This window comes from Chelonia mydas, chromosome 10 (genome assembly GCF_015237465.2).
Source record: "Chelonia mydas isolate rCheMyd1 chromosome 10, rCheMyd1.pri.v2, whole genome shotgun sequence".
In the NCBI taxonomy this organism is placed as follows: Eukaryota; Metazoa; Chordata; order Testudines; family Cheloniidae; genus Chelonia; species Chelonia mydas.
Genome location: NC_051250.2, coordinates 83,063,306 through 83,090,660, shown reverse-complemented (window position 1 = coordinate 83,090,660; position 27,355 = coordinate 83,063,306). Strand labels below are relative to the sequence as shown.

General features: G+C 57.7%; 3 protein-coding genes across 9 annotated transcripts in view; 2 read left to right on the top strand and 1 right to left on the bottom strand.

Moving 5' to 3' along the window:
* UNC45A (unc-45 myosin chaperone A) overlaps window positions 1-21,620 on the top strand; it is a 25,897-nt gene extending 4,277 nt beyond the window's left edge. For 2 of the 5 annotated variants that reach the window (XM_037910277.2, XM_043523503.1), the window contains exons 8-20: window positions 192-362; window positions 525-696; window positions 960-1,260; window positions 1,545-1,639; window positions 1,800-1,941; window positions 2,138-2,278; window positions 2,448-2,575; window positions 2,815-2,881; window positions 3,180-3,293; window positions 3,579-3,694; window positions 3,822-3,939; window positions 4,029-4,184; window positions 4,685-5,909. In XM_037910277.2, coding sequence (XP_037766205.1) covers window positions 192-362; window positions 525-696; window positions 960-1,260; window positions 1,545-1,639; window positions 1,800-1,941; window positions 2,138-2,278; window positions 2,448-2,575; window positions 2,815-2,881; window positions 3,180-3,293; window positions 3,579-3,694; window positions 3,822-3,939; window positions 4,029-4,184; window positions 4,685-4,945 — 1,982 coding nt within the window. In that variant the 3' untranslated portion in view covers window positions 4,946-5,909. Of the gene's footprint in view, window positions 1-191; window positions 363-524; window positions 697-959; window positions 1,261-1,544; window positions 1,640-1,799; window positions 1,942-2,137; window positions 2,279-2,447; window positions 2,576-2,814; window positions 2,882-3,179; window positions 3,294-3,578; window positions 3,695-3,821; window positions 3,940-4,028; window positions 4,185-4,684; window positions 5,910-21,605 lie in introns of those variants that run through there. The other 3 variants (XM_043523505.1, XM_043523504.1, XR_006284168.1) reach the window with 2 other exon arrangements.
* On the top strand, window positions 6,295-10,220 carry RCCD1 (RCC1 domain containing 1). 2 transcript variants are annotated; one of them, XM_037910280.2, is made up of 7 exons: window positions 6,330-6,526; window positions 6,705-7,041; window positions 7,438-7,559; window positions 7,947-8,072; window positions 8,411-8,569; window positions 9,438-9,467; window positions 9,641-10,220. In XM_037910280.2, exons 1-7 carry the CDS (start codon window positions 6,376-6,378, stop codon window positions 9,781-9,783), a joined length of 1,068 nt encoding a protein of 355 aa, XP_037766208.1. In that variant the 5' UTR covers window positions 6,330-6,375; the 3' UTR covers window positions 9,784-10,220. The 2 variants fall into 2 exon arrangements, with proteins under 2 accessions (XP_037766209.1, XP_037766208.1); XM_037910281.2 differs by lacking the exon at window positions 9,438-9,467 and having other exon boundaries at window positions 6,295-6,526.
* Window positions 9,511-27,355, bottom strand: PRC1 (protein regulator of cytokinesis 1). 2 transcript variants are annotated; one of them, XM_037910278.2, is made up of 14 exons: window positions 27,209-27,355; window positions 21,698-21,830; window positions 19,476-19,598; window positions 18,803-19,033; window positions 18,522-18,692; window positions 18,133-18,282; window positions 17,724-17,871; window positions 17,376-17,512; window positions 17,003-17,098; window positions 16,578-16,724; window positions 15,953-16,063; window positions 15,316-15,420; window positions 14,427-14,615; window positions 9,511-12,068 (listed from the first exon to the last, which is right to left on the bottom strand). In XM_037910278.2, exons 1-14 carry the CDS (start codon window positions 27,217-27,219, stop codon window positions 11,991-11,993), a joined length of 1,830 nt encoding a protein of 609 aa, XP_037766206.1. In that variant the 5' UTR covers window positions 27,220-27,355; the 3' UTR covers window positions 9,511-11,990. The 2 variants fall into 2 exon arrangements, with proteins under 2 accessions (XP_037766206.1, XP_037766207.1); XM_037910279.2 differs by having other exon boundaries at window positions 14,504-14,615.

Sequence of the window (27,355 nt, the reverse complement as noted above, 5' to 3'; positions counted from 1 at the left end):
TTTGTGGGTGCCCATCCTGTGATAGGAGGGATGGAGAAGGGGCCTGTGTGGAACACCTGGGGCTGTGATTTGGGGTACCCTGGGCTCTGTGCCTCATCCCACCATTTCCTGTGCTCCCAGCTGCCTGTGAGGGGGCCAGGGGCTGGGCGGGGTGGGGGGTACTGACGTTCTTGGCGTTTGCTGTCTGCCAGATCCCTCGAAGGAGCTGAAGCTGCTGATTGCGCACCTCTTGGAAATGCTGACCCGGGAGGGGGCCTCGGCCCACGGCCGCAACAACAGCCTCAACCTCCTGATCAAAGTGGTGCCGCGGAAATCGCTGCGTGACCCCAACAACAGCCTGACCCTCTGGGTCATCGACCAGGGTAAGAGCTGCTCAGAGCACCCCCAGGGCTGCCACACCCCTCTCACCTCCCCTCCCTCACGCCTGTGCTGGCATGGGTCCCTCGCTCAGCCAAAGTCGCCTGCTCCCTGAGAGCTCGTGAGCCTGTTGCTGAGGGCGGTGTCTGAGCACCCTGCCCTTGCAGGCCTGAAGAAGATCCTAGAAGTGGGGGGCACGGTGTGCGAGGCCCCTGGCAGCCTGCCTGCGACAGAGAACAGCCGGATGAGCGCTGCTGTCCTGCTGAGCAAGCTCTACGGTGACCTGAAGTGCGACGCCGAGAGGGAGACCTTCCACCGGCTGTGCGAAGACTATGTCAGGTGAGGAGCAGCCCCATGCCCTGGGCACAGCCTGGGCGCCACCTCTCCTCGGCCAGGCCATTCCCTGACCGCTGGCAGGAATGCTCCCTGCTCCTGGGGTCTGTGCCCGGCAGGGATCGGCAGCTCAAGGAGGAAAGGAGCTACCTTGGGGGTGGGACGGCTGGAGCTGGGCCTGCTGCTGGCACCATGCCTGCAGGGCGGGTGGGGGCTACAGCTGATGCCCCCGGGCAGGGTTAGCCTTTCTTGCTGCTCTTCCCCTCCAGGAGCTGGTTTGAGGGGCATGGGTTGGCTGGGAAGCTTCGTGCCATCCAGACGGTGTCGTGCCTGCTGCAGGGCCCCTCGGAAGCTGGGAACCAGGTGCTGGAGCTGGAGGGGATCATGGAGAGTGTGCTGGCTCTGTGCGCCTCCGTGCGGGAGGTCGACCAGCTGGTGGCCGTGGAGGCTCTGATCCATGCTGCTGACAAGGCCAAGCGGGCGTCTTTCATCACGGCCAACGGGGTGACCCTGCTCAAGAACATCTATAAGTGCAGCGGGAGAGACAGCATCCGCATCCGGGCCTTGGTGGTGAGGAGCCCAGCGAGGGGGGCTGTCCCTGAAGGGTAGAGTGTCCTGCCGGAGGCTGAGCTGCTGCATCTGGGCACAGCGGGAGATGCTCTCACAGGGCTGGAAGCGTTCAGGGGCTGCGTGTGTGGCTGCAGGGCCCATGGCAGGCCTGTGGAAGCCCTTGGGCTGATGAGTTTGTGTCCAGCCCAGGTGGGTGGGGGTTCCCATTGGCAGGGTCCCCCCAAGGCATGCTGAGGGGCTGGGGGCAGGGAGGGGCTGGCCTGATGTGCTGTTCTTTGCTGCAGGGGCTCTGCAAGCTGGGCTCTGCCGGAGGCACCGATTTCAGCATGAAGCAGTTCGCCGAGGGCTCCACCCTGAAACTGGCCAAGCAGTGCCGCAAGTGAGGGCCTGGGGGGCGGGGGGGACGTCCAGGCACAGGGGGTGGGGAGAGGTCCCAGGGGCAGGGGAGCATCCAGGTGAATCCTGTACCACCCAGCCCCCATGCTGCCACCACCACAGTGGGGTGCCGGCGCAGGCTCACGGCTGCTCCCCTCCCGCAGGTGGCTGTGTAACGAGGTGGTCGACGCGGGCACACGGCGCTGGGCGGTGGAGGGCCTGGCCTACCTGACCTTCGATGCGGACGTCAAGGAGGAGTTTGTGGAGGACAAGGCAGCTGTGCAGGCCATGTTCCAGCTGGCCAAGGTGATGCTGCTGCTGGGGCAGCGCTGCGGGGAGGGGGCTGTGTCGGTGTCAGGATAGCACGTGGGGGGGGGACATGGCTCAGTGGGGCAGAACTGGGAGCTGCTTGCAGTCGATTGCTCCGTGGGGCCAGCCAGCCTAGCGGTGAATCCCACTCGTAGCGCACGGTTTGCTGAGCGTCCCCTGCTGTTCCCTGCAGTCAGAGGACAGGAGTGTGCTGTTTGCAGTGGCCTCGACGCTGGTGAACTGCACCAACAGCTACGACCACGAGGAGCCAGACCCCCAGATGCTGGAGCTGGCCAAGTATGCCAAGCAGCACGTCCCAGAGCAGCACCCCAAGGTCAGGAGAGGGGCTGGGCTGCGCCCCAAGGGATTTCTGCACCCTGCCGGAGCCTGGCAGTGTGGCCTGGGCCCCCTGGGAGGAAAGGGGCTGATGGGTGTCAGCGGGGGCGCGGGCCTGGGGCGGGCAGAGCCTTGTGTGTACTGTGTAGCTGTCATTCCCCGCACAGGATGAGCCAGGCTGTGTGAGGCGGCGGGTGCACAAGCTGCTGGCTGCCGGCGTGGTGTCAGCTCTCACCTGCATGGTGAAGAGTGAGAACCCGGCGCTGACCAACTCCTGCCGGGAGCTGATCTCCAGGTGAGGCTGTGCCCGTGGGGGGGTGGCTGGCTGGCCGGCCCTCTGAGCCACATGCCCAGCTGGCCAGTGGGTTCTGGGTTCCCCTGTGCATGGGAGCAGGGCACTGTGGGGTCCTGCCCGGCGCAGGGCGCCCCAGGGTACGAGCATGGATCTGCACCTGGCGAGGGGGCCGGGTGCTCGCGCCCTCCCTGTCTCTGCTTGTGCTGACTGCAGCGGCCGCTGCTGCTCTTTGCCCCCAGGGTGTTCCTGGCCGTGGTGGAGGAAGCAGCGGACAGAGGCAGCGTGGTGGCCCAGGGAGGGGGAAAGGTGAGATGCCAGGGCTCCCAGCTTCTCCCCTTGTCTCTCTACAGCGCCCCCCTGTGGGCTGGGTGCATAGCATGAGGCGGGAGGGAAGCGAATGGCCCTGCAGGGGTTGGGGGTTTCTGCCAAAGCCCCTGCGCATGTGGCCTGGCAGAGTCCCTGGGCTGGGGTGTCCCCGCCAGGCGGGGCTCTCTCTAGGGACCCAGGGTGGAGGTGGCGCTTTCCTTGCGTGCGCTGCGGGCGAGCTGGGTGTTGGAAGGGCTGCTGGGCCCTGGCTCTGTACTGACGGCCCTGCCCCCCCCAGACACTCATCCCGCTGTCCCTGGAGGGTACCGAGGTGGGGCAGGCCAAGGCTGCGCAGGCACTGGCGAAGATCACCATCACCTCCAACCCTGAGATGGCGTTCCCTGGAGAGCGGGTCAGTGCGGCCCGGCGTGTGCTGTTCTGGGGTGGAGGGGCTGCCCCCAGCAGTCCACACCTGGGCAGAGTTTTTGCCTGGGACTTTCCTCATACTGGGGGTCTCCGGGAGGGCAGGGGTCTCGCGGCTGCTCCTCCCCAGGGAGGCAGCGACTCATGTTGGCTGAGTCTGAGCCGCTCTTGGTGGCGGATCTGCTGCCCGTGCGGGGGAGTCCCTGCAGCGTGGGATGTCTGGGGGTTCTGCAGCCACAGCCTGAGCCCCTCTGACGGCTGCCTTGCTCCCTAGATCTATGAGGTGGTCAGACCCCTGGTGAGTCTCCTGCACCTGCACCGTACAGGCCTGGAGAACTTCGAGGGGCTGATGGCGTTAACCAATCTGGCCGGGATCAGCGAGAGGCTGAGGTAGGAGGAGCTGCATCGCGCCTGGCAGTCAGGCAGGTCCCTACTGCTACCAGACCCCCCTCACCCAGCACCAAAGCCACCCTCTGTCCCAGGTGGGAGCGGGGCGCTCACTTGTTCCTTGTTGCAGGCAGAAGATCCTGAAGGAGAAAGCGGTGCCCATGATCGAGGGCTACATGTTTGAGGAGCACGAGCTGCTCCGTCTGGCTGCCACTGAGTGTATGTGCAACATGGCCATGAGCACGGAGGTGAGGGCCGGCATGGGCAGGGCGGGGGTCTGGGGGAAGGGCCCGCCCTCTGGCAGGAGGACAATCCCCGTTCTGGCTCTGGCTTGCAGGTGCAGGAGCTCTTCCTGGCCGAGGGCAGCGACCGGCTGAAGCTGCTGGTTCTGTACAGTGGGGAGGACGACGAGAAGCTGCGGCGAGCAGCCTCCGGCACCTTGGCCATGCTGACCTCGCTGCTGCCCCCGATCTGCAGGAAGATCACCCAAGTGGTGAGAGTGCCCCCGCCCCGCCCCGCCCCCGCGCTCTGACACTCAGAACGAGCTCAGCCTCCTTCCCTGGCTGGTCTGCTGCGGCTGCCTGCGGGGTGGGACATGCTGCTGGCCTTGCGGAGGGGCACAGAATGTGGGATCCTGGTGTGGAATTTCAGTCTCCTGTGACTTTGCAATGAGTGCTGGGAGGGTGGCTGGGCCTGTGCTGGGGCGCCAGCACGTTGCAGGGCAGAGCAGGAAGGAGCAGCATGTCCTGGCTGCGGCAGGCAGCCAGCTCCGTTTCTCTGGCATGTTGTGGGAAGGGCTGAGGCTCAGGGACGGTACAAGTGCCAGAGGGGGCAGCAGCAGCTGGTCTGTGGGTCTGTCCAGGAAGCAGGACTCCGGGCTGGGGTTTCGGCTCCGAGAGTAGCCTGGGTGTGCTGGAGGGCTCCCTGCCCAGGTTCTGAGCCCATACAGGGGCTCAGGGCCTGGCTCAAGCCTGTCTCCCTGTCTCCCCCCAGACGGATCACTGGCTGGAGATCCTGCAGGCCCTGTTGCTCAGCCCCAACGAGGAGCTGCAGCATCGTGGCGCCGTGATCGTGCTGAACATGATGGCAGGCCGGGAGATTGCAGCCAAGCTCATGGAGAGCGAGATGCTGGAGATCCTGTCTGTACTCGCCAAGGAGGAGCGCGACAAGCCCCGTGTGGCCCAAGCTGCCAAGGAGTGCCTGGCGCGGGCCGTGGCATGTGGGCTGATCAAACCCAACGTGAATGGAGAGTGACGGGCTGTCCTGTCTGGGCTCTCCTTCCTCCGTGCACGCACTGCTCTGGGCTTGTAACACACCAGCTGCTGCTAGGGAAAGACGCTGCCTTCGGAGGCTGGAGCCCCTGGGGTGCAGGTGGCCATGAGGGGGGCCGAACCTGCCTGTTGTATCTTGTCTTAACCAAAGAGTGTATGCAGTTGAGGCAGGGCCTGCCTGTGTGTGCTAGACGCAGGGGTGCTCTGCAATGCTCTCAGGTATGTTTCTTTTCTGCACCCATGAGCTGCTGCAGGGTCCCCTTGACACTCTCCCGTCTAGCCTGGAGCTGCCAGCCTCCGCTCACAGCCTCCCCTCACAAGAGCTCTCTGCAGGCATCCAAGTCCTGCCGCACCCTGTGCTTGTCTCTGCCTGCCTGAGCGACGCCCCTGCGTGTGCTCCCAGCGCAGATGGGGGCCAGACTGCCCTTGCTGCCCCCCAGGAGGGGCCTTTGCACCTGCACCTCTCGTGCCTAACACGTGTCTGTCTGTCTCCTCCAGGCGCTCTGACCCCCACAGCTCTGCTCTGGGCTGGCGGGGAGGGGCAGAGAGGGCATTCTTCAGGCACAGCGGCTCTGGGGTGATGGGCTGGCTGCTGTTTAGCGGCTATGGGGGGTCGGGGTCGGAGGGGCAGCACCCTCAGTTGGCGCTGTCCTGCTGTTCCCCGAGGCGGTGAGTGGCTGAATGCAGCAGCTGCTCAGGGTCGTAGATGTGGCTCTGACTGGTCTGAGCAGCTGGCTCAACCCTCTCTCTCCGGCCTCCGTCTGGCTCCGGGTGCTGCTGAATGCCTTGTGAAGGAGCCAGCGCTGGCCCTGTCTGTCTTCTCGCGATCGTCCCTGTCGCTGTAGGATGAACATTTGCCTCTGCTGTGGTGGTGGGGGGGGGCGAGGGAAAGCATGCCTTGTATGCGCTGTATTGTATTTTCCTAATAAAACCACCCCCTCCAGCCAGCGGACTGAACAAAGCGAAGTGCTAAGGGCGGGGGCCTGGCTCACAGTGGGGAAGGGGCTGGGCTGGGGGTTCATCAGTCGCAGGGAGCGGGGCTGGACCCCGAGGCTGGGGCCCGCCCGGCGTGAAGGAAGGTCCCTCCTTGTAACAGCGAGGGGAGCCGGGGGTTCCCCTGGGGGCTGGCCCATCCAGGCTGCTCTCCTTTAACCGGGGCGGGGAGAGACGAGGGGGGCAGAGGGGCTGGCCGGGGGTCACCCCACGCTAGGGGCTGGGCCGGACCAGAGGTTTCTAGGCCTGGCGGCTGGGGGGACGCGGGTTGCCTGGGGCTGAACAGCGCCGGGGTCGCACGTCACCTCAATGGATGGGGGAGGGGGAGACCTGGCCTCAGTTTCCCCATCTGGCAAAAGGGGCGAGGAGTTGTCGCGTCATGTGACCGGAAGTCCCGCCCGCTCGCTGTGATTGGCTGCGATGGCGGAACCGGGTCCCCAGCGCGGCTGGTTCGTTTTCGGGTTTCGGGGCGTCGCGGAGCCTCCGGCCGGCGGGGCCCGGCGCGTGGAGCCGGAGCCGGGCGGGATCCGCGTGGTGCGGCCCGCGTGGAGCTACACGGGCCTGGTGACGGGTGAGACCCGCGGGGGGGCCGCCCGGTACCGCCCCCCCCGCCTGGTGCCGCCCGGTACCCCCCCCAACCCCGCTCCGGTGCCGCCCCCACCCCGCTCCGGTGCCGCCCCCAATTCGCTACCAACCCCCACCCCCCGTACCGCCCCCCCCAGAACCCCCCCTGACCGCTCTCTCCGCAGGGCGCGGCCGCCTGGTGCTGCGGGGGCTGCTGGCGGGGCCGCTGCCCGGGCGCGGCCGGGACCTGCTCCCCTCCGAGAGCCACGTGCTTCTGCTGCGAGGGGCCGCGCTGGAGGCCTGGGCGCGGGGCGCGGGGCTGCGCGGGGGCCCCGCCTGGCGGCGGCGGCTGCACCCAGGGGAGACGGCCGGGCCCCTGCCCCTGGCCCCCGGCGGCTACGTGACCCCACGGCCGCCCTTCCTGCACCCGCTGCCGCTGCAGGCCCGGAAGCTGGTGCTGGGCCACGAGCACGCGGTGGTCCTGGGCCCCACCGGGACCGTCTACACCTGGGGCTCTGGCAGGTGGGTGGGGAAGGAGACTGCGCTGCTGGGGGCTGGGTCAGAGGGGGAGCTGGTCCCTATGGGGGGGGGGCGGCGAGGGGAAGACATGGGGTCATGTTGGCTCATCCCTGGGGGGAGGGGAGGATACATGGGGCAGGTGTGGTTCATCCCTGGGGGGGGGGCGCGAGGAAAGGACATGGGGTCATGGCGGCTCATCCCTGTGGAAGATACATGGGGCAGGGTGGCTGGTCCCTATGCGGGGGGGTGGGGGTGGGGCGAGGGAAGGACATGGGGTCATGGTGGCTCATCCCTGTGGAAGATACATGGAGTAGGGGTGGCTGGTCCCTCTGGGGGGGTTGCTGTGGGGAAGGGGCAGACATCGAGAGCAGAAACGTGTCTCGTGTGTGTTCCCTGCAGACATGGGCAGCTGGGGCACGGGGGCCTGGAGCCGGTGTCGGAGCCCCGGCTCGTGGAGGCCTTGCATGGCATGCCCATGGGGGACGTGGCAGCTGGAGGCTGGCATTCTGTCAGTGTCAGCGGTAAGGGCCATAGGGGTGGAATGGCCGCTCCCCGCGCCCAGGCCTGTTAGTAGCGACAGGGTGGGGGCTTGGTCAGTGTGGCTAAAAGGGAGAGCGCTGGTGCCAAGGGGGTCTGGTCTTGGTCATGAGGGGGGAGCGGAGTTGGTGCTGTTTCCATCCCTGCTCCTGGGGAATGCTCGGCTGGGCCAAAGGGCCGCCCCACTCTGAACTACTTGAGGGGTGATGGTGGATTAGCTCCTGGGGGAGACTCTACAGCGATGCGCAAAATTCTAGGGGGGAAGGGCTCTGAGGGCCCCTGCTTGCCCAGGAGCTGGAGCTCTGAATGCTCACGGAGAAACACCTTGGTCCCAATCCCGTTCTCAGCTATCGCTTCTCTCTTTCTTCCAGAGGGAGGTGATCTCTATGCCTGGGGCTGGAACGAATCGGGGCAGCTGGCTTTACCTTGCAAAGCACTGGCAGAAAAAAGGCCACCAGCCGCAGCCTCTGTCTCCCAGCATGAGGAACCCGGCGCAGGTGAGGAACGCTGCCGCGTGGCACAGGCCCGAAGGCTGAGTCCTGGCTGGTGGTGGAGGCTTAGAGAGCTGCTGCTGCTGGCCTTTCTTGGTTCTTATGGCAACTTGCCTTTCCTTGGCTGCTTGCCGGTGAGGCTTTGGGAACCCCTGGAGGCCCCATGCTTTTCAGAGGGGTGGCTCCAGCTCAGCCTGCCTGTGCACCGGTGAGGGAAATCCCCTTGCGACAGCCTGGTTGCTCTTGCATTGGGGAGGGTCAGACCCTCCCCAGCCAAAAGAGGCCCACGTCTTCCTTGCTCTCCAGCTCCACCACCTGAGTTGGATTTTGAATCCGTTTCCCAGGAGAGGCGGAGCTGAAATTGGTCAGTCCCAAGGCACCACCGGGTGCTGAAGCAGGTGACTTCATTTCAATCCAGGCCTTCCCCGCTTTGCTGGATCTACCTGAGGGTTCAGAGGTCAGCAAGGTCAGCTGTGGTTCCCGCCACACTGCTGCTGTGACCCGTAAGTACAGGGGCTCGGGACTGGTCAGCAAGGAGGGCGGCGGTGAAGTGTTGATTGTGGAGCTGGGATGGCTCTAAAGCAGGGGCGGGCACACTTGGCCTAAGGGCCACATTGGGTTTCTGAAATTGTACGAAGAGCTGTGCCTCCCCAAACAGCCAGGCGTGGCCCAGTCCCGCCCTCTATCCCATTCCCCCTTCTTCTCAGCCCCTGACAACCCCCTTGGGACTCCTGCCCCATCCACCCCTCCTCTCATTCCTGACTGCCCCCCTGGACCCCTATCCACACCCCTGCCCCCGTACCACACTGTCTGGAGCACCAGGGCAGGCAGCTGCGCTGCCCAGCTGGAGCCAGCCACACCACCGCACAGCACAGAGCACCGGGTCAGGCTGCGGCAGGAGGGTCCCGTGGGCTGTAGTTTGCCCACCGCTGCTCTAATGCCTTGTGCCGGTTTCAGCAATTCCCACCCGTCCTGGGGAAGGAGGCTGGAGACTGGCTGCACTGAACAGGCCCCGGCTCCAGGGGAAGGATGGTCACCTCTGCTATATATTTATTAACTTGCTTGGCTCAACTGAAGGTGATGTTCCAATGTGAAACCTCGGGAGGGAACTTGCCCTGAATTAACACCCCTGCCTCGAGGGAACTGACTGCCCAGGGCAGGTCTGCACTCAGCTCCTTGGCCTGACTAAGGGCATAAAGCAGCGTGCGTAACAGTCAGCCTGGGACCCAGGGGAGAAGCATACGCAGAAGCAAGTTCTACTGCCCCCCTGTGCTGTTTGTTGGACAAAACTTTGCCCTTGGCCCAAAACTGGGGGGAGGACAGACCCTCTCTCCTGTGGCCCCCACAGCTGACTCTTGTCTTTGCTTACAGGGACAGGGGAGCTCTACACCTGGGGCTGGGGTAAGTGAGGATGGTGCACTGCTCTTCGGGCTTGTGAATGTAAATGCTCCTACAACAGAGTCCTCCCAGTCTCCAGCTGCCCACGGCCCTGCAGCGCCCTCCTGGGGCTGGGTGTTGCAGAATTGCTGCTGCAGGAGGTGGGGTGGATGTAGCAGCTGTGTTTTTGTCTGCAGGTAAATATGGGCAGCTTGGCCACACTGACACAGCCAGCTCTGACCAGCCAAGACAAGTGGGCTATTTCCCTGCAAACGGGCTCTCGGTGGAGGACGTGGTCTGTGGCCCATGGAACACTTACATCTGTGCTGTAGAGAAGTGAGAGCAGCTGAAAGGGCCAAGGGCTTTACAAAGGGTGGAGAAAGGCTTTGAGGCCTTGGCCCAGGACAGCATCCAGACCAACCTGCAGCACTGTTGGGGGTGGTAATGATGTGTAAAGAGACTCAGCCACACCTGGCTGGGGCAGAAAGTGATTTCCTTTTCACTGTGGGGGTTTAAATTGCCCCAGCCAGAGAACTCCAATCAATCATCTTTCCCTTGCTAAAAGCATTCTGCAGGTTCTTCCTGGCCCCCCTGTTGTTGCCTCCTATAACACTGCTGTGGTCCCACAGGCTGTGGGTTTGTAAAGGTGACAAGACCCTGAGCAAGCATTCCTGCAAGGAGGAGCTAGCTGCACTGCTCTCAACACAAGTACAGTACACCCTGTTGAAGAACTGCTGAATATATTTCCTCCAGAGCTGACCTGGACACTTAAAGGCACCATGAGTAACAAATTCATTCCACACTGTTCCCTCCCTACCAGCAAGGGGGGTCAAAGGGGGTGGAGGAGGTTAAAATAGGCACTAGACAAGCAAATGCTTGAGCAGAGAGATGCTGGCCCCATGCTGCAGTCAAACCGTACCATGCAGTTCCTGTCACGCTAGCACAGAACGCCTAAAACCTCCTCCCCGCCGTGGAGCAGTGTACAGAGCCGCAGGCCAGGGACAGTATGAGAATAAATAACCAAGCGGGGGGTGCTGTAGTGATAAGGTGCACAGTGGTTCATGATCAGGGACGCTATTTACAGAGCAGCCCTCAGTGATGGGAACAGAGGTGCAAACAGGCAGAGCCCCACCTCCAGCATGCTCAGAGCAGTGGAAAGGTGCAGCTTGCTAGGGGAGCAGACCCTGGCAGTGGCCTAGATCAGCTCCCTAGGCTGGCTGGGAGGGTAAGTCCTAACCCCTGCTCTAGAAGCCAGCGCAGGGGGATTCCTGCCTGGGGCAGCCGGGCTGCTGCTCAACCCCAGGAGGCTTCAAGTCTGGGGTATGTGACATGCCCAGCTTGCATCAGTGTAACCACCCTGCCTGGGGCAGGTGTCAACAGGCCTGCTCCAGTTGCCAGAGAGAGCACCTGTCACAGAGGTGAAGTGCCCCGGCTGACAGGCCAAGCTCTCCCAGCAGCACAGGTACAAAACACTACACCTGCACAGCACTGTAAATGTGGGAAAAACCGTCAGAAACACAAAGCTGAGTCTAGCAGGCATGAGGTGTAATCAGCCAAGTCTCTCCCCAGCTCAGCTGCCTTTGTCTTTAGAAGGGCAGGTTGTGCTGGGAAAGTACCATCTGCTGAGCCAGGCTGCCTGGCCCCAAGTCAGTGCTGGTGAAGGGCTGCTGGGCCCCCAGGCCTGGCTCGAAGAGACATTCCAGTCAGGGGGGTGAGGGTTTAGCACCCTAGCCCCTTTTTATGGATCATTGCCCAGACCCTCTCGCCCATGCCCATGCCACCTTAAAGGCAGGATGAGGCATGCACCTCAATCAGCTAGTCCAAGGCACTGGCCTCACCCCACCCAGCATATTAGCAGCAGGCAATAAGCCATTGCAGTTCTGGAGCCCTAGGCTCAGTGTTTCAACAGTGCGCTTCAGGAAGGGTGGGCGCCAGGCCGGCCCCAGGCCCCTCTGCCGGGAAGCACTTGGGGGAAGAGGTAAGCCTGCAGGGGAACAGATACCAAGTAAGATGCTGCTATGGGCATCAGCAGCTCAGAGAGCGGCCCAGGCAGGCAACGCAGAGGCAGCTGTGGGGCGGGGGGGAGGAAAGGAAGAGGTTGCCAGTGGAGGCTCTGGCTGCCCCACGGGCCATGCAGTGAGTCCAGGGCTGCAGGGGCTGGTGTGCTGCAGTAGTGTATAAAGAGCAGGGAGCCCCAGGCAGGAGCAGCCCAGCTCTTTCTAAAACATTGCATCTAACATAAAAACCTGAAAATCACTATAGTAAAACCCTTTTTAAAAAAAAGTCTCCCTCCCCCCCCAGCTTGCTCCTGCCTCTCCCCACAGGGATGGCTGCCGGCAGGCCATGGGCCCTGCCATGGGCACACAGGAGCATTGTAGCATGTAGGGCCTGGCTAAAAATCCAACGTGGGACACTTGCCGTTTTCACCACCCGCCGAAGGGACGCACACTCGGGCGCTGCATGTCCAGTCATGCTGTGCCAGAGTAGCGATCCAGCTGCAACCCTGAACAACTGGAACCTTCTGGCTGTGGCCCCGCAGCGGCCTCCTCAGCAGTGGATGTTGGTGGTTGTGGAGTTCAGGATCCGGGAGCTGGTGTCAGATTTGGAAGCCTTTGAAAGTTCGCGCTGTTTAAAAAAAAAAGAAAAATGCAAATGAAGTGCCAGCTGAGGGGAGGGCAACACCCAGTGACGGGCAGCAGAGCCGGGCCGTGCACTTTGGGCCATGAAGGACGATGCAGTTCAAGCTCGCTGAGTTGCTCTCCCGCAGCCTGGCCAAGGTGGCTGCCTCGGCGGCACGTGCTGAGGGCCTGTGGGTGCTGGTCACTCGAGAGGGGCGATAAAAGGCAACTTATGGTCAAGCAGCCAGGAGACATTTCGGGCCAGTAGCCCCCCAAGCTAGAGCAGTGCCGGGTTGGTGCAGCCAGGGGACACAAGAACAGACCATCTCCGCTCACTGCGGGCAGCTTCACTCAGCTGATACTGGGACTTCCTACCTGGATAATGCTGACCCTGCCCCGAAAGAAGTCAGCTTATACTATAGCAAGCAGTACCAACTCCTGCAGGGCAGGCAGCGCTCCGGTTTGCTGAGAATTTGGGCTCTGTTGGGGCATCTGGAAAGCAAGCTGGTTTGTAAGACAGACCAAGGGGGGCAGGGGAGGAGTTGGTGTCAGGCACACGGGACTGTCACAATTCTGCCAGAGGGAACCCTGCTTCCTTTTGATCCAGCCACAAGTTACTAGTCTCGGTGACCACGGGTGCCTCGATCCCTGTATCCCAGACCCCCTTGGGAAGCCACAATGTTAGGGTCAGGAGCCACTGTGGGCACTGGCCATGAATGCAACTTTTGGGCCGGAGTTCTCAGCAAGCAAGCTGGACACATGGAACTCTGCTCCATGGCCCTGACTTTTGCTGCCATGAGTTGGGGGTGCTTCCCCCTGGTTAGACAAGGCCAGGCCAGAGGGCAGGGGGAGCTTGCAGGAACAGCTGGTTGTTGCAGCAGGGAGGATTCCTGGCCCAGCAGGAGGAGAGCTGCAATGGGCCTTCTCAGCAGCAGGCCCCTCTGGCAGGTGCCCAGCAGCTGGCATGGTTTGCAGCTCAGCAGTTCTTCCCAGAGTCCACTTACCCTGCCTGGCCAAGAACCTTCACCTGCCCTAGGCTTTTCACCAGCCCGCTGTTGAGGAACTTAGGCGAGGTTAATAATTCAGGCCTCCACAGCCATGGGCCCCTGGGGTCAGCCTAACTCCCTGCCTCAGGGCTTGCTGTGAGTAGGGTCAGGGTCAGAGAGGCCAGCACAAAGTGACACAGGCAACAGTCAGGCCCTAGCCCATCGCAGGAGGCAGGCCCTGCCTCGCCAGGGCTCTCTCCGGACAATGTCTCCTGCCCTGTGCCAGCCAGCAGAAAGTCAGTGCCACAAGCTGGCAGATCCCAGGTGGGAGCGCTGAGCTGCCAGGTGCTTTGGGAATAGGATAAGGAAGGCTGGCCTGAGGAGCTTGGCCCATCCAATGTACTTCCGAGAGGCCAGGCAGAGAAGGAACAAGGATGCAGCAGGCTACCCCAGAGCCCTGAGCTGAGTAGAGTGTGCTCCTAGACAGGAGCATCAGCACATCACCACCAACTCCAGCTGCAGAGGAAGTGCCAGAGGAGTCAGTGCTTCTGCCATGGCTGTATTTTCTACAGGCTCAATGGACTGGGGGATGGACCCTGCCCCCTAGTCTTACTCAGACTCACTCACTTCTCCTTTGGATGCAAGTGGGAGGGGCACTGAACAGCCAACTGCTGCTCTGGCTGCTTCAGCCTGATCCGATCCGATCCAAAAGGTTTTAACCGGGTGCTGAGGACAGGCGAATGGCATGAAAGAGGTGGCAGCCCCAGGCTGATGGCAGGCAGGCAGTAAGTGGACAGCCAGCTGAAGCCCGCCCCGACACCACCCAAGATGAATAGAAATAGAGCCTTCAAGGCTATGGCCCTGCGCAGGAACTCAGGAGATCTGGCTACAGAGCCAGGCTCTGCTGCCAACTCCTGAGACACCTGGGATAAGCCAGTGACTGTGCCTCAGTTCCCCATCTGTACCATGGGCCGAACACCCCTCCTCCAGGGCGTGGTGAGGCTCCCGCACACAGGGCCAGGCCAGGGAAGTTCTTCGTGAGAGATCAGAGACAGCATTCATTGCCAGGTGCGTGTGTGCCTGATGGCCAGTTCCCACTTGGGTCCCTCAGCCAGAAGCAGGAGCGAGGCATCATTGGCACCACACAGAATGGCAGGGCCAGGCCTCCGGGACTGCCTTCATAGCTAAAGTCACTGGAGTCGGAGCCCAGGCTGGCTCCCTAAGGCAGCCCTGGATGGCTGTCGCTGAGTGGCAGAAGATGGGCTCTGAACACGGAGCAGAGGTGAGGCATGCTGTGCCTCCTGGAGTGCATCTGGTGCACAGGGATCCCCTCCCTGACTGCTGCCCAGACTGGATTGTGTTTATAAGAGGTGAATTACCGCAAACTCAGAATAGGTGCTGGCAACAGAGTTAATGCTGTAGTTACGCTGGGCAGGGGCTGTGGGGGTGCACCCACCGCTCAGGGTGGTTCCGTTCAACTGGGACATGTTCTCTTTGTTCCGCTCTGCTTGTGCCGTGCGAGGGGGCTTCATGGCCACGCGGCTGGGGGTCCGAGCTGGCTGGCCGAGCTAGAGAGAAGGAAGCACTGACGGTTAGGACAGACATGAATAGAACATGGCAAGTACAGTAGTGCTGGCTTTGTTTCCCTTCCCAGCATCATCAAGCCAAGGGATCCCCTGTGTCAGGGCTTGGAGCTCTGTGCTGGAACTCAGCTTTAAGTCCTGCCTTTTCCAGCTTCAGCCAGTCCCAAGGGCAACCCTGCTGGGGCAGATCCCATCATGCCCAGAGTCTGAGCTAAGGCACCGAAGCCAGCTACCAAACAATGGGGAGTGATGGAAATGCGCCATAAGGGCTGCAGACATATATTCTGAATGTTATGGGCTCTCACACTGCCCAGAGCAGTGCTGGTCCCAGGGCATCAGCAGGGCATCAGGCCCTACACGAGCTTTACCTATCGCATTGGCAGCTTGCAGCTGACCACGGAATTTTCTTTAAACAAAGAAGCCCCTCCCCCAGCAGGAGCACCACGGGGCTCGGCAGCTCAGCAGGGCAGAGACTGCAGCTCAGTACATACGCTGAGGGGAGCGACAGCCACTGAGGCAGCCAGAACTGCACATGGGAGAAGTTATTTTATACCTGCCTCCTCCACCCCAAGCTCACACGCCCTCTGCCCAGTCCTTAACCCTCTCCTGGGGCCTGTGCCTAGAAGAGCAGAGCTCCCTGGGGCACGGCACTGGGGTGCTGGAGCGAGAGGCAGCACGCGCTTACCTTGCCTCCGGAGGGCGGTGGGCGGGACGCCGGGGAGGGGAAGAGTGTCCCCCCAAAGGCGGAACGGAGAGTGCTGTTGGGAGTGGCACAGGAAGTTGCATTGAGCTGAAGGCAAAGCAGAAGTAGTTAGTGGTGGAGGCCCAGAGACTAGCCGTGCAGGGAAGTCCTTGGAAAGGAGGCCCATTTCCCTTTAATGGCGCCCCCCCTGTGGTAACCAGGGCATCAGTGGGGGGCGGGGGGGTAAGTCTCAGTTCAGCAACATCCACTGGGAGAATCCCAGCGCACATGGCAGCTTTCCAGGGGAGGCTGTGGACAGAGCCCTCAGTGCTGGTGGGAGGGCTGCAGTCACTCCTCGGGGCAGGAGGGTATGGGCAGCTCTCTGGCTGCCATCAGCAAGGTCCTGCTCCTCTGGCCCCTTTATGGAGCCATAGCATTCCCAAGGGCCTGACATGGGCAGCATTCCGTGCCATGGCTCTGGAGAGGCCAACCACTGGCAGCTCAGCAAGCACCGTTTTACTCCTACCACTCGAAGATGCCCAAGAACCGGGCTCCTTTAAGGAGCACCAAGCTTGACACTTCTCCCAGCAAAGCAGCTGGGGTTTGCTGCTGTGCCAAGCTGGCAGCATGTCTCATTTACCTTCCTCACTTTGCCAGGCGTGTTGGCTCCTAGGACCCGCCGCTTGCTGGGTGTCCTTGGGGCAGTACCATATAACATCTCCTCCTCGATCTGACGACTCTTCTTCAGTTGCTACACAAGAGAGACACGTAGAGCTGGGCCTGGGTGAGGGCCATTGGAGAGGTGTGCACCAGCCCCAGGGATTCAGACAGTTACCTGCTCAAGGGCATCGAGGGCCAACTAAAGCCCAGCCATGCGGCACAGCATAGGGCCAGCGAGGGGAAAGCACTGAGCAAATCCCACGCAGCAGCACCTCACCCCTGCTTGCTGGAAGGCAGTGCAGGAGGGGAGGACAGATGCCAGGCACTTGATGGCACAGCTATGAATTAGAGTGGCCAAATCCCAGCTTACTGGCATCCAGGGAGAAGGAGCACAGTACGTGCTGGCTGAAGCCTGTGGGAGATGCTGATGCCATTAGCTTTGGCCACATGCAGACGAAGTGGCAAAGCTCTCTCCGCCCGAGAAGAGCGGTGAGAGGTTTGCCCACCCTGGCTCAGCCAGTGGGAAAGGGCCTGTCCCAGTGGCAGTGGAGAACACACCTGGCCCCCTCCTGGTGGGACTTCACTCTGTTCAGCTCTGCACTCACCCGTTCCTGCTTCTCCCTCTCTTTCTCCAGCCGATGTAGCTGCCATTGCTCGCTCACGTATTCCATGAATTGCTGCCCATTCACTAAGAAGGCCTCCTCATGCTCCCGTTCCCAGGCCTCAATTCGAACTTTCAGCTCCTCCTCCAGCTGGGTGGAGAGAGACAGTGAATGACTGCAGCAGAGCAGATCAGGCTGCAGTGACCCTAGTAGGCTGCCCCATCCAGCCTGGGATTTCCCAGAACCCGTGACCTGCTTGGTCAGAGAGCCCTGCTTTACGCTGCCAACCAAACCACATGGTTGGGAGCCTCAGTGGTGGCATGCCAAGCCCACACCTGCCTCCCCACAAGCCTTGTGTTCAATGGCAGGCTGTGGCGTTCAGCTCCCACAGGCTGACAGGAGGGCCACCACCCCAGAGCAGCACGTACCTTGGGGAGAGTCTTCTGCAGTTTCGCTCGCTGCTTCTCTTCCTTCAGGAGGTTGCCCCCTCGGTTAGCAAAGCGACTTGGGTCTGTTGCTTTTCTCTAATGCACAGAAGGCCAATGATGAGGGAACCAAGCAGACAGTTCACATCCCGACATGCCCACCTATGTCTCCGAGATGCCCTCCCGCCTTGCCTGCAGTACCGCACTCAATCTCTCTTTGCCAGGCCACCCTCCAGTGAGATCCCCACATGCCCCCACCCCCCAGGTCACACTGCCCATCTCCCCACATTTTGCCTTGTGGGCACCCTGGCCTTCCTCAGCCCCCAGCATGCCCCAGATCTAGGGTCAGTTTGTATGCTCCCTGCAGGGACAGTACCTCCAGCTCCAGGAAAAGCCTCCAGTTTTCCTCCCATTTCTGAACAGCTTCAAAGAGCTCTTTGTGTGTCTCGTAATAATGCTTCACACGCTCCAGCTCAGTGTCGTGGCGCTGCAGCAGGGCCTCAGTGCAGTCCTCTGCGAAGAGATGGAGAGCAGAGTCACGGGGCACAAACACCAGGGATCCCAAACTCAGCAACGGGGCAGCAGCAGGCCAGGCTGCTGAATGGGAAGCTCCACTGGAGAGCACCCTGTGCGCCTTCCGCTGGGCTTCTGCACAGCTCCCTATGGGGCAGACAGAAAAACCAAGACCCAGACCCAGGCCCCGACCTGGAAACCCCATACGCACCCTCGTAGTAAGGGGCAAAAGCCTGTCTCTGCTCAGTGCCATAAAAGCATTTGTCCCAGTAAGTGGCCAGCTCTGCTCTGATTGCTTCAATCACGGTCTTCATGTTCTGCAGCTTCAGCTCCTCCAGGCGGTCCACCTCGAACTGCAGCTAGAGACCAGAACATAGCAGGGAAATCCCTGGGCGTCAGGGCACAGCAGTACAGGGAGGGGTGTTTATTGGGTGCTTCAGGGAGAACCAGCCTGGAGCGGCTGGGGATCATTCCTGGCCCCAGGCAGCACAAGCCATCCTAGAACACAGGAGCCCCTAGGCACTAGCATCCATGGCCAGCTCTCAGAGGCAAGGCTTGCATCCCTCCCTTTACGCCAAGCAGCAGCCCCCTATGGCTCAGACCGGGCAAGATTTCCTTACAGCTTTCCTGGTTTTGGCTCTGGATCCGGTCATGTACGGGGCAAAGGATTCTCTCTCCTCCGCAGGCACCTGCAGCCTGTCCCAGAGCTCCACAATTCTGGAGCGCAGCTCACCGCAGACAGCTTCATTTAAAGCTCTCCGGGCCTCCAGCTAGAGCAGGGAAAGCAGACGGTCAGCATTGTGCAGCTAGCAGGGGTAGCTCACTTCTGTTCAAGGGGGACTCATCAGAAGTACCTGCTCACTGCAAAGGCAAGAGCCCCCACGCCCCTTCAACTGTCCCTGTTATAAGCCCTTTTCACCAGTGCCAGGACCCTTTTACTGGAGCCATAGCACTAAGAATCGCCCTGCAAACTACAGCATGGAAGACTTCATACCACTGTTCTCCGTACCTGCTGCAGCAGCTCTTTAAGAGCAGCAATGTTCTCCATAGATAGGCAGAAGGCGTCCTCATCCTCACACACCACATCCCGCTCGAAGCTGGTGTCAGGGACATGATCCAGCTCCTCCATACACAGTATGATCTGCCGCTTGACGCTGACAAACTCCTCTCTCCTGCGCCCCTGGAGGCAGAAAGCAACAGTGCTAGAGGCCAGGAAGCATCAGGCCACAGAGGTTTCTCGCGCTCTCTGACACACGTACATACACCCCCCGCCCCACACACACCCCAGACCTTCTCAGCAGCCAGTGCTGCCAGGTGGCGTCTGAAGCGGTCGAGTTCCTCCAGGCTGGGCACAGAGTTGCTGTCGATGCTGTACGGGGTCATGCAGAGAAGGTCACACAAGTCTTGATCGCGTTCTTGCAGCGTTTTCAGCTCCTGCTTTCTCTCTCTCTTCTGCTTCAGCATCACTTCCAAGCGGGTGCGCAAGTCCTTCTCCCGCTGCAGGATGGTGCTCTCCTCCTCCTGAGAGAGCACAAGACATCAGCACTGCTCTGTACAGCAGCTCTAGCCAACGTGCATTGATCTGGTTAGTTTCCAGCTGACAGGGCAAGACACAAGGCCTTTATCCTCCTGGATTCAGTTCAGAGCTAGTCCACCCACGGGCAGGCACTCCAGCAGGACAGCCCTTCCACAGACAAAGTAGATCGGCTGCGAGAAGCCAGGTCTGCAGCATGAGCCTGTGCCACCTCCACTCAGCCTACAAGACCCTCTTGGTGGTCCAGAGCTCTGTGCTCCCTATGGCTCACTGATGAGCTCTAAGGAGACTGACTTTGGGAAAAAGCCAGTTTCTCCTGTGAGCAGAAGCCCTGCATGAGGCACCGGGGTGAGGACTAAGCCAGTAGAAGACAGTGTTACTAGACTGGATGGACAGGAGGGAGTCTCAGGGCCAGGCCTCGGAACTCACCTCAAATGGATCCAGCTGGAGCTCCTTGCAGAGAGTGTCCAGTTCCTTGCGACACATAGCAATGCTTTTCAGGAGACGATCCTTCAGGTTCTCCTCCTCAGCAACCATCATGTCCAGCAGACCCTGCAGCAGAGCGACAGTTAGCGTTGGCCCTAGAGAAGCAGTGGAGGATGTGTGGGAGAGCCAGAGAGGAGTGAATACCCTAAGCCTGGTGTCAGGAGGTTTGGAGCAGAGCCCACTCACACCCCTGAAAGGCTGTGCAATGCTAAAGAGTAGCCTCTGGGCATAGAGCACAGTGCCCACTGCATGGACTGGAGTGAGATGTTTTACACGGGGCACAAGAGACGCAGAAGAGAAATGCCAGGGCAGAGCTGCAGCAAGATCCCCCAATCCCTGTGCCCTGGTGAAGCAAAGAGGGAAACACTGGGTAGGGCTACATCTGCAGTCTGCTAGGAAGGGCTGCCTCAGGTGCCGAGAGATAGGGCTGTTAGTCTGAAGGGTCCTGACAGGGATTTTAAGGCACCCAAGCCATGAAGATCAGAACGTGAGGGCGACAGAAGCTGTGCAACAGGGGAATGGGACAGGAGAGGAGAACAGTCTGCAATGTGATGGAGCAGGTACACAGCCCTAGGGGAGACGCTCTCTGTCCAGCTCTCCCACAGCCCTGAATGTTTCATGCCTGCCTTCCACCTCGCTCAGAGCCCCCTGGCCTGGGGAGTGGGTCCATTTTCCCACTGGGCACTGGCCATCTCAGTAACCCAGGGGAGGGGTGTGGGAGTCACTGAGTATCATTCCTGGACTTCAGATTGATCATCTGTGAAATGGGAATGGTACTTACAAGGCTTGAGAAACCCACTCGCCCCAGGGGAAAGTATCTGGAGCAGCTGAAGCGAAGCAGAAAGGGGCAGTGGCTAACTCAAGAGAAGCAGACGAGGAAGATTATCTGAGGGGAAAGGAGAATAGAGGAGGAGAGGGGAGAACTCTATGCAAGGGGAAGCCAGGGCAAGGGTAGAGCAGCGCAGGAAGAGATAAGACGTATGGTGGCAGAGGAGGAAGAAGCAGAGTTCAGACAGAAGGTCCAAGAGCCAGGAAACAACAGAAAGCGGTTCAGGCTAATTCCAAGGAACAGGCTGTTGTGTGCATCTTCTGCAGGGCCGTGCAGGAGTTTGGACCCTGTCCAGTAGGCCTAGCAGGCACTGGGTACATTTTTCAAGCCTTGTACTTACCATCTTTGTGAAACGTTTTCAGAGTTTTGGATGAAGACAATCGTAGGTGCCAGGGCATAGTTACAGGGCATAGTTACAGGAGGACAAGAGCCGTGGGCACATTAGAGAAGCCAGCTATCTGGGAGCAATGCACACCTTTGGAGAGTGAGGGGCCATGTATGGCCCTGGGACCCAGAATAAGAGAAGCCAGGAAGATGGCTCTTGGGTGCTCTGGATCCGTCCTGGACGATAGCCAGCTGTTTCCACTGCCCCCCCGCAAGCAGGCCCTTCCAAAAGGGATATTTTTATCTGCCACTGGATGGCAGAGGTGTGTGTTTAGCACATGCATGATTAGAAATAGATGGCCAGCAGCAGGAGGAGGAAAACTAGTCATCTATAGGGCAGGGAGGTAAGAGGGCTGGAATGGTTAGGTCCTATACTCTGCTGAAGACAGAGCTGGACGGGACCCAAACAGATCTGCTGGTCATGCTAGAGCCTACACCCAGGATTGGACATGATTGGGCAGGGCTCTCCTGTATCATGCTGAGGAATACAGGGAGGCTGAAAGCCTGATACAATGACCTCTGGGCCACCCAAGTAGAACAGAGCTGGCCAGCAGGAACTGTTCAGAGCAGGGTAGGTTCTCACTAGTTGGCACAGTCAATTCCCCTTCTAGACTGGCCAGTGCCGACTGCCTCTTTGCTAAGTAGCTGCAGTCAGCAGCACATAGTGGGGAAGTCATCAGATTTTCTGCAGTATCCATTGTATTTCTCCAGGCTCATGATTCTGAGGAGAGGCAGCGTAAGTCTAGCCAGAATAGAGCTCTTCTGAGCAGCCAGGAAAGACCTAAAGAGAAAACACCAGTCTTGCCCTCCTTCCCCACCATTGTCTCCCTGCCCAAGATAGAGCAGCTGCTTCCCTGCAGGCTGCTGGGGTCAGGTGTACACACCTCGAGTTCATTCATCCCTTACAGTGTCTGGATACAGAGCGAACGGCGCTAGAGGGAAAAGTACTCACCTTGATGTGCTTCTTCACCACTTCTGTTCGTTGCAGTCGCTGCTCCTCAGGGATCCCAATCTCCTCCCAGATATCCCGAAGGTGACCCAGCGCTTTGTTCAGACATGCCACGGACTCTGCAGCCAGCACCTCGCTGAGGGAGGCAGGAGGGACAGTTGTAAAATACTTCCATCACAATCACTTCGCTTCAGCTTCACTGAAGAGGCGAGTACTAGTTTTTAGTCTCCTAGGAGATGGAATTGAGGGTTGAGTTTTAAAACATCTATTTGGACAAACTTGTTTGCATTCCTTTGGATAAGTTGTAAAAAGAGCTACTCTATTGCTGATGCGGCTGGAATTTGGAAAGACTCACGCAACAAAAATTCAAGCTGTGAGGAAGCAGAGGGATCAAGCACTTACTGTGCTTCACTTTCTCACCAATATTCTCAACGCAAAGTACTAAGATATTATTCTTTAGTGTTGGTATTACCACAGCACCTAAGAGCCCCAGTCCTGGGCCAGGCACTGTACAAACACACAACAAAGAGACACTCCCTGCCCCAAGGAGCTTTAAGATGCCTAATGGATGAAAAGGAAGATGCTGTTATGACACGCGCATATAACAATCACCCATTGCTCATTGCCAGCCATAGTAAATTTCAGGGCTGGAAGCAAACCACTCAGCTAGTTATGCATTTGCTGCCAAAGCATTGAAAAAATTCACATGACAGTTTGCTCAAGTGCTAAACCAGCTTTTGACAGCATTATCCTCTTCTGCAGAAGCAGAGAGAACACTTTCTTCATTTGTATGAGTTCATTCAAAGTCGAGAAACTGACTGAGAATTTAAAGTTTGTTTTCCTCCTTCAACCTATGAATAAAAGTGAGGTGAGGGGATGAGATCTATCAGTTCTAAGAACTTGAAGGACATGGTGTCCAGACACAGTCAGTTCAATTCATTAACTACAGTGACTCCCTCCTTTGGTCATAGAGTCAAAGTTTCTAGCCAGAAGCGACCACTAGATCATCTAGTCTGACCTCCTGTGTAACGCAGGCCCTTACATTTCACCCAGTCACCCCGACTGGGTCCAGTAACTTGTGTTTGGCAAATGCATGTTCCAGAAAGGCTCCAGTATGGGTTGGAAGCCATCAAGAGATAGAGAATCCACTGCTGTCATTGGGAGTTTGGTCCAAGGGTTAATCACCCTCCCTGTTGAACATTTGTATCTAATTTGAATTCAGCTTCCAGCCATGGGCTCTTCTTTGAGCTGCGTCCCTATAGGTGTTCCACTAGGGAGACACATTTCAAAGAACCACCGTTACTGCACAGGGTGAGGAACCCTTTCTTCTCTTGTTCTGCTTGTCTCCTCGAGGTGAAAGATCTCTAAGTGCTCAGTATTTTCTCCCAGGGAAGGTCCTTATACACAGTAATCAAGTCACCTTTCAGTCTTTTTGATAAACTAAACATATTCAGCTCCAAGTCCCTCACTGAAGGGCATTTTCTCCAGCCCTGAAATAATTTTTCTGGTTCTTTACACACCCTGTCCCATTTTTCAACACCTCTTTAAAAATGTGGAAGTGCACATAATATTCCAGTACTGGTCTCACCAATGCTGCATACAGAGGTAAAAATCACCTCCCTATTCCCCTGTTTACACATCCAATGACTGCATTAACCCTTGGTGCACGGGTAGTTCATGTTGAGTTGCTCATCCAGTAGGACCCAAATCCTTTTCAGAATTACTGCTCTCCAGGATACAGGCTCCACTCTGTAGGTGTGCCTGGCATTCCGTGTTCCTGGATGGATAACTTTACATTTGGCTGTATTAACACACATTTTGTTTGCAAAAAGAAAAGGAGTACTTGTGGCACCTTAGAGACTAACCAATTTAAGGTGCCACAAGTACTCCTTTTCTTTTTGCGAATACAGACTAACACGGCTGTTACTCTGAAACCTGTCATTTTGTTTGCAGATCACTGTTTGGCTGCCCTGTCCTCAACATTAGTTATCACTCCACCAATCTGTCTCATCTGCTAATTTTATCAGCAGTGATTTTATATTTACCTCCAGATCACTGATGAAAGTGCTGAATAGTATTGGGCTTAGTACTTATCCACGTAGAACCCCACTAGAAACATCCCCATTCAATGATGATTCCCCATTTAGGACTACTTTGAGATCTGTCAGTTCTCCAGTTCTTAATCTATTTCATGTATGTTTTACTGATATTGCATAGTGCTTTTCTTTCTTTTTTTTTTAAACCGGGATGTTGTATGGTACTAACTCAATGTCTTCAAAAGTCTAAATTGACAAGTAACCTCAAAGAATGAAAGCAAGTGTGTTTGGCAAGGCCTATTTTTCATAAAACCACGTTGACTAGCATTATAGAATCACAGGACTAGATGACCTCTCGAGGTCCCTTCCAGTCCAGTCCCCTGCACTCATGGCAGGACTAAATATTATCTAGACCATCCCTGACAGGTGTTTGTCTAACCTGCTCTTAAAAATCTCCAATGGTGGAGATTCCACAACCTCCCTGGGCAATATATTCCAGTGCTTAACCACGCTGAGAGTTAGGAAACTTTTCCTAATGTCCAACCTAAACCTCCCTTGCTGCAATTTAAGCCCATTGCTTCTTGTCCTATCCTCATAGGTTAAGAAGAACAATTCTGTAGTGGTAAACACCCATTTTTTTCATGCTTTGTGTGTATAAAAAAGATCTTCTATACTTTCCACAGTATGCATCCGATGAAGTGAGCTGTAGCTCACGAAAGCTTATGCTCAAATAAATTGGTTAGTCTCTAAGGTGCCACAAGTACTCCTTTTCTTTTTGCGAGTTCTTCTTGTGTCTTGTTTCCAACACTCCTGCTAATACATGCCAGAATGATGTTCGCTTTTTTTGCCGTTAGTTACCAGTGGACTGAAAAGTTCTACTTCATCCTCCTAGGATACTAGTACATCATTCTGCTTCATGAAAAGTACTTCATCATCCTGCAGATCCTGTGCTTGAAGATAAAAGGGACTTGCTGAGTATCTGATAAGTCAACATTTCTATCTATGAATGCGTCTCTCTTCCCTTGGTCACAAATTGTCAGTCCACTTCTTTCGTTCCTTCTTTCCAATTCTCTTATGGATGATCCTTCTCCTGGTGGCAATTATTTCTGAATCCGGCTGTCTAAGAAGTCTTTGCTTGGATGCTACGCAGCATTGAAATTTGCTCTCTCGCATCATGTTTTCTCCATCAGTAAAGCCACCACCAGAACTCTCTTTCTAGCAGAGAAGCGAGCAGAGCACATCCAAGGCATGTCACAGCAGTTTTGCATTCATTGTCCAGATCTTCACTACTTAGTGTGGAGCCATACCTGGAAGAGAAAGAACCACACTTCCTCCCCAACTCCCTTATTTGCTGCTCCTGTTCTGCTCAGGAGTTTGCCTGGAAACTGACAAGTCCTGAACCTCACTGCTCAGCTCCATCCCCTTGCTACCAGGGAGGGATAAACCACTTAGACTTCAAAAACCAGGGCTGGTCATAGACCCAAGGGTCCCAGCCACAAATAAAACTCTCACAGGGCTTGTTTAGGGACCCAGAGGCCAGGCACAATACCCTCATGGAGAACAAAATAGACCAAACACCATTGCCCAAGTGTCTTATCTTCAAGTACAGGATCTGCACCTACACCCTCCTGTTATAAAGGGAAGGGTAACCACCTTTCTGTATACAATGCTATAAAATCCCTCCTGGCCAGAGACAAAACCCTTTCAGCTGTAAAGGGTTAAGAAGCTAAGGTAACCTCGCTGGCACCTGACCCAAAATAACCAATGAGAGGACAAGATACTTTCAAATCGGAGTGGGGGGAACAAAGGGTCTGTTTGTATGATGCTTTTGCCTGGAACAGATCAGGAAGGCAGCCTCAGAACTTCTGTTAAGTTAGTAAGTAATCTAGCTAGAAATGCGTTAGATTTCCTTTTGTTTAATGGCTGGTAAAATAAGTTGTGCTGAATGGAATGTATATTCCTGCTTTTGTATCTTTTTGTAGCTTAAGGTTTTGAATCCGATTACCCGGTAAGGTATTTACCATCCTGATTTTACAGAGGTGATTCTTTTACCTTTTCTTTAATTAAAATTCTTCTTTTAAGAACCTAATTAATTTTTCATTGTTCTTAAGATCCAAGGGTTTTGGTCTGTGTTCACCTGTACAAATTGGTGAGGATTCTTATCAAGCCTTCCCCAGGAAAGGGGGTGCAGGGTTTGGGGGAAGATGTCTCCAAGTGGTCTCTTTCCCTGTTCTTTGTTTAAATTGCTTGGTGGTGGCAGCATACTGTTCAAGGACAAGGCAAAGTTTGTACCTTGGGGAAGTTTTTAACCTAAGCTGGTAAAAATAAGCTTAGGGGGTCTTGCATGCAGGTCCCCACATCTGTACCCTAGAGTTCAGAGTGGGGAAGGAACCTTAACACCTCCGAAACACGCTTATTTATTAAATCAGTTTTAAATGCAAAACATGTTTTGATAAGAAAAAAATAAGTTTATGTTCCCAGTACATTTAAGATAATTTCTCTTAATTAACAAAAAGATTTTAAAATGCTGTTTTGTGCATTTTTAATTGAATTCCAGTGTTCATCCAAATGTCACAAGTAAAAGCAAATAAAATCTTCATCTGGTAAGTGTCATTCACCATTTTCTAACATATTTAAAAATGAAGAATCTGAATAACTATTCTATAATTGCCCAAGTATTTTTTATAGCTCTCATAAGAACACGAGCATAATCATAAGACGGGTTATACTGGGCCTGACCAATGGTCCATCTAGCCCTGTATCCTGTCTTCGGACAGCGGCCAAGGCCAGATGCTTCGGAGGGAATGAAAAGAACAGGCCCTCATCAAGCGATTCAGCCTCTATCCTCAAGTCCCAGCACCTGGCAGGCGGAAGCTCAGGGAGCCCAGAGCATGGTGCTGCATCCCGGACCACCTTGGCCAATAGCCGCTGGTGGACCTTATACTCCAGGAACTTCCCGGATTCTTTTTTGAGCCCATATGTTCCTGTGGCCTCCACAGCATCCCCTGGCAAGGAGTTCCACAGGTTGGCTGGGCCTGGGTGAGAAATACCGCCTTGTGTTTGCTGCCTGTTAGTTTCGCTGGGGGACCCCTGTTCCTGTGTTGCGAGGAGGAGTAAACAACAGGCAGCGCCGCCCCCGCCCCCATGGCCGGGACCGCGGCCGGCCCCAGTCTCTCCCATCGCGCCGAAGGGGGCCGAGCCCGGGCGCTCGCGGCGGCCCGGGTCACTCGCCGGCCCGTCCCAGGGGCCCCCACGCGGGCGGGCGGGCGGCCGACGGGCTCGGGGACCCGCCAGGGCCGGGGCAGGCGGAGCCCGCGTCCCCGCTCGCGGGGCCGGCCCTGGCGGCGGGGCGAGACCCCGGCCCCGAGCGGCCGCGCCCGCCGGGGAGAGACAGCGGCGGCCGCGGGCCCCGGACCGGACCGGACCGGACCGGACCGGACCGGACCGGGCCCCGCCCCGCCCCGCCCCGCCCCCTCACCTCTTCCTCATGGCGGCGGCGGCCGCGCTCCCGGCCCCTCGCTCCGCTCCGCGCCCTCCGCCGCGAGCCGCCCGCCGACTCCGGCCGTCCTGATTCAAACTCCCCTCCCAGGCCAGCGCATTGGCTGCCGGGCTGCCCTACGTCACG